The 7,975-nt window shown below is 37.5% G+C and overlaps 1 protein-coding gene and 1 long non-coding RNA gene across 3 annotated transcripts; one reads left to right on the top strand and one right to left on the bottom strand.

Moving 5' to 3' along the window:
* Positions 1-2,821: 2,821 nt before the first annotated feature.
* On the top strand, positions 2,822-4,954 carry LOC134207304 (putative nuclease HARBI1). The gene is made up of 4 exons (XM_062683026.1): positions 2,822-3,107; positions 3,301-3,736; positions 3,795-3,939; positions 4,575-4,954. Exons 1-4 carry the CDS (start codon positions 2,974-2,976, stop codon positions 4,952-4,954), a joined length of 1,095 nt encoding a protein of 364 aa, XP_062539010.1. The 5' UTR covers positions 2,822-2,973.
* Positions 4,955-6,430: 1,476 nt separating this feature from the next.
* Positions 6,431-7,664, bottom strand: LOC134213860 (uncharacterized). 2 transcript variants are annotated; one of them, XR_009979553.1, is made up of 3 exons: positions 7,527-7,664; positions 6,929-7,254; positions 6,431-6,857 (listed from the first exon to the last, which is right to left on the bottom strand). It is a non-coding gene; the product is annotated as an uncharacterized LOC134213860 (long non-coding RNA). The 2 variants fall into 2 exon arrangements; XR_009979552.1 differs by lacking the exon at positions 6,431-6,857 and having other exon boundaries at positions 6,875-7,254.
* Positions 7,665-7,975: the final 311 nt, after the last annotated feature.

The following is a 7,975-nucleotide window of genomic DNA, read 5'->3' as shown; positions in this document are numbered from 1 at the left end:
GAGCCTCTTGGAAGGAGGCTTCCGAGCCTCTTGGAAAGAGGCTTCCGAGCCTCTTGGAAAGAGGCTTCCGAGCCTCTTGGAAGGAGGCTTCCGAGCCTCTTGGAAGGAGGCTTCCGAGCCTCTTGGAAGGAGGCTTCCGCACACTTAAAATTCTAAGTTAACCGATTGCCGAGAATCCAACATCCGAGATATTGGTAATAATTTCAACGAATTTCAGTAAAATTTTTACCAAGATTTCGGTAAACTTTACCGAGTCATCGGTAATCGTTACCAAGATCTCGGCAGAAAATCAACTTTGCCAAATTTCAGCAAAATATTGACGAAATTTAGGTAAAGGAATTACCGAATTTCAGTAAAAAATATTACCGAGATCTCGGCTGTTGGAATCTCGGCAAAAACTTTGCCGAGGTCTACAAAATAATTTAAGTGTGCGAGCTTCTTAAAAAGAGGCTTCCGAGCCTCTTGAAAAGAGGCTTCCGAGCCTCATGGAAGGTAGCTTCCAAGCCTCCTGAAAGGAGGCTTTTGTTCCTTTTCCGAGCCTCTTCAAAATAGGCTTCCGAGCCTCTTTAAAATAGGCTTCCGAGCCTCTTGAAAGGAAGCTTCCGAGCCTCTTGAGAGGCCTGAGGCCTCTTACGAGATGCTCAGAAGAAGGCGAAAGGCTTCGCCATGCATATTATGTTTAATACAAAGCTTTGGAATCAAACATAAAACAATTATCAAAACTAATAATAAGTTTCAAGGCTCAAGACGAATTGGGTGATGAGAAGAGCTATCTGAATGGTTTACCACCGGCGATATCTCGCCTGTCTCTTTCCGTCCTTCGAAAAATTGTGATTGTGATAGTACAACACCGAGAAATACCACAAACGCTCATTTAAAAAATACGGATTTATGAAGTGGTTTGTTGCCAATCTTTGTTCCCCCTTAATTGTAATGGTAATATATCCGTCATTAAGCATTTTTGGCCGAGGTACCCCCTGGGGCGAGCGAAGATACCCCCACAGGTACATATACCCCAGGTTGAGAACCGCTGCCCTATAAGAATTGACAAATGATTGAACTGAAAAACTTGCAAAAGATCTTGCATACAGTGTGACTGGTTATTTTATCTTTCAATAAGAGTATGTTATAATCAAATCTATCATGATTTGTCATGCTATTTGAGCAAAATATAATGAGCTCTTGCTCGATATTTAATATATTGTAAGAGAAAGTTTATTTTTTTGAAGAAAATTATGATAAAACTAATGAATAAAGTGTCAATGTTTGAAATAATTCTACTGAAACGTAAGTAAAATATTTCAGCACCACTGCTCCAATGTACACATCAAACTAAAACTAACGTAAGCCCGACGGAGCAAGTTGCTTGCATGTTGTCTGCAATGCTAATTTTATTTGCAAATCGCAATAAGTATTCTTTTTCCTTCGATTGTTCATTGATGGTAGATGATAATTTCTCGACGTTTCAGTTTGCAGAAAGTCTGATGCGGATCCATTGAAATTGGTCGCAAACGAAAGCTGCAGAAGAATGGAAATTAATCCGACAAACATTGCAGCAGTATTACGGAAGTTCTTCTGAATTTCCTTGGACAATTCATCTGGTATTCCTTAGGAAATTCTAACCAGTGTACACCAGCCCGGTGGCATCCCTATCTCGCACAATAGGTTTGTTTTGCAGCCAACATTACGCGACCGTATCCCACTGACAGTTCTGTATCCTAATGAGAATCAAATGTGATGCTTGTAAACAAAACACATACTATCATGAATTTTACACTGAGATGTTGACTGCAACAACATGGCGTCGTGCCACCCACCTGGTGTACACTCAGTTTTTTTAACACGGTTGGGTTTAAGTCGATTAATCCGTATCGGCCTGAGCGAAGGAAACAAATTCAAATTGCTGCCATTTCGTCATTTTATGTCGTATTGGCCTGGTTTTATTACTGTTTTGCTCGTACGGATCCCAGAATTCAGAATACATGTTGGGACTTGTGATGTGGTCACTGGGTCAGATGCAGTAGAATTGACCAGAACTTCCTTTTTTGGCTATATAAGTCCAAGAAAATGACGTTTATTTTGTCCCTATTTATACTATTTCGGTAGATTTGTATATGGGGATTATATCAAAACCAGAAATCATAGTGACACCTGTTCCAGACATGGCCAACAACAGATTTCTTGGGAAGCGGCCCCGAAATGGCCGATTCGGCTGACGAACGAAAACGCCTTACGATTAATTGATTTAGCCGCCACCAAGAATATGGCCATTCGCAGCACGTACTGCCAGCACAGCTTTCCGTATCGGTACACCTGGAGATCACCACTGTAGACAGAATCATATATCGATCACGTTCTGATTGATGGACGGCACTTCTCCGACATTTGGGCTTATTCCACGATTAGAGTGAAGTGAGGTGAGAAGAGTCACTTCACTCTCACTTGTTCTTTCTTTGGCGATTCCGACACTCGACTCGAGTGACGTGAGTGGTTCATTCCATCGCGAGAAATGAAGTAACACTTACGTCAAATTGCGTTCATTAGTCAAACTGTCGAATCGATGAACCACGCCATTTTTCGATTTTGGCGCATAAAGTTTTGAGGAAAGAACTGTATACTCCAAGGAATAAAACATATATTTTACAAAAGATAATCGAAATCGTTGAGATCGTGTTTATTTTATCGGATTGAAATATATTTCTGCAGTAAGATTGAAGTTATTCGCTAATTTTGTAGAAAAAAAATTATTTAAAAAAATCATTCGCCATAATTACAATATGTCAACTGATGTTTACTTTTACGTGGAACAAATTGTATGATAGTTTCGTGTTCGAAGTTTCTATTATTTTTTGATAAAACAGAAATTCCTGATGTAGGTAAGTTATTTGTACTTTTGGTATTTAATTGTTCATTCAATTCGAAATCAAATACTGTTCTAGGTGCGTAGAAAACTTCACGATTAACAACTTAACCATGAGCTGTTTTGACTTCTGGTTTGATAGCGATTCCGAGGGTGATAATATGACTAACGAAGATTTATGCACAGTTAGAGTTGAGCGTCGAAAGCTTCGAGATGCATCAAATCCTCTAGATTTGCCATCTAATACGTAAGTTTCAGTAAATTCTCTGTGATTATAGAAATGGGTCAACGCTCTCATAGTTAGTTTATAGATTTTGAAACAAAAATTGAACAGTTGTCTTCTTAAGTGCATTGCAACCGTCGAGCAGTGACCCATTTTCACCCACATATTCCTCATAATCGATAAAGCTAACAATCGATTCTTACCACCCAATATTCAGGTTCGTGGAGTATTTCCGAGTTTCCAAAGATTTATTCAGACACCTTTTTGATATTCTCGATGGAAATTTGGGAGTAGGATCGTCCACAGTTTTACCTATCATTAAACTAGCGGCTGCCCTCAGATTTTTCGCTGAAGGCAGCTATCAAAAAGGAGCTGGGAATGACCTCTTCGTTGGAGTTGCTCAGCCAACAATGTCAAAAATGTTGTATAAAATTATCGATGTTTTTGAGGAACAAATTTGCAAAACAGCGATTAAGTTTCCTACGAATGACGATGAAAAAAATGCAACTAAAATGGGTTTTTTCGAGAAGTCTGGATTTCCTGGTGTCATTAATTGTGTTGATGGAAGTCACATAAAAATAATCAAGCCGAAACATGATGTGCAGCATCTATATTCCAATCGTAAAGGTTATCACAGTCTGAACGTTATGATGGTATGTATGCTTAGTTTATCGATTTTGTACGCAGAAAATAATTTTAACTGAACCTTAGGTTTGTGACCATAAGATGATCATTCGATACGTCGAGGCAAACCATCCTGGGTCTTCACATGACTCATTTATTTGGAACACAAGCGCTCTAAATCAAATGCTGGAAACACATTCCATTAATGGCGATCGGAATTCATGGATCTTAGGTGAGTACTAATGGGTTTCCGGTTAGCGTTGCCAACAACAGCGTACACGTAAAAAAATTTAATGTTGTTTATAATTTATATTTCTAATACTTTTTTGCCAAAGCAGGCGCCTAATAACATGTATAAGAAAAAACTTATAAATCGCATTAGTCACATACATTCGGAAACTTATACTTTTCATTAACTTATGAATGTTATTAGCTTTTTGATATGGAATCATTCATTAGGTGGCATAATGAAGAGTATAAGTATTTTCGAATGGTTTTTTGCCATAACATATAAGGTTATTTTTTTACGTGTAGGATTGCTAATCGAGAGATGGCGAGTGGATTCTATATTTCCTGAGCATAGTGTGCATTGTACACAAACAAGATACAAACTCTTGCAATAGGGCATAGAAAGGCTTTCGATAAATAACTAAGAAAATGCTTATAGAACACATTGAAAAACTAGCAAAGTTATAGTTGGGATGTAGTACCATTGAAGGAGGTAAAGAAGAAAAAGAGCTACAGTCACATTATGCTCATATGGAATAATTTTAACTGAATTGAAGTTTAAGAAATTTGTTTTTAAATTCTTGAAAAATGATTATTTAATTTATATAAGAATAAACCAATTTATTTTCTATTCGACAGGTGATGCCGGCTACCCTTTGAAACCATATTGGATCACGCCTTATAGAATATCGGGAAACATGCAGCACAATGAATCGAAGATTAAATTCAACCAAATGCTTTCAAATACAAGATGGATTGTTGAGAGATCGTTTGGAATTATTAAGAATGTATTTCGATGTATTCTTGGTGCGAGACAGCTTCATTATAAGCCCGAAAAAGCTAGTAGAATTATTAATGTATGTTGTGCTTTACTCAACTTACGCGTTAGATTTAATGTACCCATACCCGAAGAAAATGTAGTTCAATTGGAAAATGATTTTCCTGAAGATGTTAACAATGAAGAAGAAAATTTTACTGCTGCTGTTATCAGGGATGAAATAATGCAAGCTATTATGTGAAAAACTCGTATAATTATATGTATACATAAATTACTAATGAAGTGATTGTTACATTGAACAGCTGAGGCTCTTTCTTTTTAATTTCTAGACAATAAACTTATGATGCGTCTTTAAAGGGCGATAGACTCAACTCGTGGCAACCCACGGAGTACCCCGATGCGACTGCTTTTTATGAATTTCACGAAAAATTTTAACGAGTCTGTGAAGGACGATAGACCGCGCTGACCACCCCAAGGGAAAACGGTGAAAATTTCAGGAAATTTTGAGAACTTGTCGAGGAAATTCGAAGAAATTATTCATGAAATGGAGAAATTTTCCTTTTCAATACGGTTTAATTTCCTTTGGAAACCCGGATAAAAAATATCATTAAAGTATACATTATTTTATTGTTACAGCACTATTTAAAACATGTAGCGATGTAAAATAATTTGATGTAAGGCAGTGCGATGTATTTCGTTGTACATGCCAAATGAATATGATAAATTAGTTTTCTTTAATTAATTAAATTATTAAAAAAAACCCAGATTAATCCACCTACAGTGAGATTTTGACCCTTCCTTAGTCGTAAGAAAATATTGTCAGACTCCAGTATTTAAAACGAGATTAAAGTAATCAACTTCCCACCGCGATTGAACGTATAACGTGACAAAATAATTGCCTACCCAAAGGCGGATTCCATGTGTTGAGTAACAACAAAATGAACGAATACGCACTGTATGTCATGCTGCTTATCTATCAAGCGCACGTCGGATTAAATAGCTATTGTAACATGGTTAGTAACTATCGTAACGCTGGTAGCATATATTGTAGCCGTAATTTCCAGACACCTCGATATTAATTAATCCAGAACTAACTAAATCAGTCATTGATCTGAACGAAACTCAATAGCGTTCAATAATAACATATATTTCGCCACATGGATGCATAATTTTGTAAAACTAATCTTGTTTAATAGCTTAAAAATGAGCTAGATTTGTATGGTAGTAAATTTCAGAATTTGCACACATACGCACACATACATGCATATAAGTGGTCTATTGGTGTCTCAAAACATGCTCACATTAGCTATCTAGTTTCCACTGAAGAAATTTTTGAAATCCCTTTAAATTTTTACGTTTTTGCTTTTCTGAGAAGATTGTTTGGTACATGCTTCTATATGTTCCTCAATTAAAATCAATTGTTTCTTTGAAACAAATCAGGAAAATATGCATATGTCCATACCATATCATTTGTCATAATCATATTTTCAATATTAAAGTGAATTTGTTCCTAATACCACACATTTTATTTAATAATTCAAGAGATTTATTGGTAGATTAATACGTAACACGTCTGAGTAACGCATACAAAGCGAAATTATATACACTTCCGAAGGAAGGGTCAAAACATCTCAAATTTCACTCTGATTTGCATTATTTTTTTTTCCTAATTGAAATTGATATAAACACTTTTTTACAGAGTTTTTAGTGGTTTGCACTGGGCAGTGGCCAGCCTGGAAGTTCTGCGGTACTCTGCGAAAAGGTTGTTTCTCGAGTTTTTTTTTTTTGGTTAATGATCACTAAGATAATTTCTGCATCAGTGCCACACTTATCTGTGAGGGATATCAGGCGTGAAGATGATGATAATGCCAGCATAGGCAAAGCATGTCTTCTAGAACACGCCGCACAGAGCCAGGGCCTTGCCCCTTGCGGCATGGATACAGTTGAAAAACCAGGTCATGTAGCCCACGTTTTATAGTTTGAGTTGATCCAGTTGAATATTACCAGAAGGCCGCTGTAGCACTCTCGGCCGATCGTTAAGTTCTCCGCTAAGCAGCGGTAAACACATAATCGATTCCCTGTAAGATGCTTTGGATATCTTGTACCTCACTTACTTTTATGAGATCAGAGTAGAAAAAAGTAATCTGAAAAAACGGAATGGTTACGATTGATGATACACTCAACCCTCTTTTTATTGCAGTTTTTTATACGTCACTTCGTTTTACAGCCTCCTTTTTACGGCACGTGACGTAAAAAGAATTTGAAACATTATTGACATCCAAAAGTAAGCCTAAGAAGGCACTCTTAGAAACCCAAAGAACAAAGCAGATGCTTTGTATATTCATCATTTGCCTTCAACAATTGTTCCATTCCAGCTGTTCCAAGCTGTTCAGGCCTTTTGTTAAGCCACCCCAAATTTCGGAAAAGTTCTGCTTAGAGATTTGCATCCCTTCGCAGAACTTCAATCCTTTGGCAACATGTGGATTTTCCTCCATTCTCGTCACCAGCAACTGGAATTGCTTCCTGTTTGTGATTCGTATCCTGAAATTTTTGTTTCATTTAGACCGGGTTATATTGTCGGGCCGCCACCAAACCGGACCGCGAGATTGAGCACTCGCGCTGCGACGCGAGTCGCGACAATTTGAAATATTTCATTAGTAGTGCGCATCATGCACGCCAGGATGTACTATCATGCGCACTAATCAGAAATGAGTTGCGACGTCTGATAACTGCAGATATTTCATTTTATTGAAAACAAATTTTCGATTTTCTACTATACACGGAATATATAGATAGAAACAAATAAAACTTACTTTTTCACCTCCATTGCTACTCGACAGATGAAAACATCACGACTGTAGTCGTTACTTGAAAGTCACCTCACAGCGACATCCGTCGTTGAAAATCGACTGTCAGAATACAGTGAGAATTCATTCTAGTTCATTCACCACGACTCTTCTCACTGCATTCGACTCAGCGAATCGCTCAGACAAAGTGAGTCTACTCACCTCACGTCACTCTAATCGTGGAATAGACCTAATTATCGACGTCAGGACATATTGTGGCGCTAGCATCGACTCTGACCACTATCTGGTGATGGTAAAACTGCGCCCAAAACTATCCGTCATCAACAATGGTCGGAACCGACGACCGCCGCGGTACGACCTAATATAAACAATCAAATATAAACAATCAAAAATACTCCTCATATTTTCACAAAAATTGAAATGAGAAGTGAGATATTTGAAGTGATAATCAATAG

Source organism: Armigeres subalbatus, chromosome 1 (genome assembly GCF_024139115.2).
Source record: "Armigeres subalbatus isolate Guangzhou_Male chromosome 1, GZ_Asu_2, whole genome shotgun sequence".
Classification (NCBI taxonomy): domain Eukaryota; kingdom Metazoa; phylum Arthropoda; class Insecta; order Diptera; family Culicidae; genus Armigeres; species Armigeres subalbatus.
The sequence above is the reverse complement of the archived record's forward strand: the minus strand, read 5'-3'. Positions and strand labels throughout refer to the sequence as shown.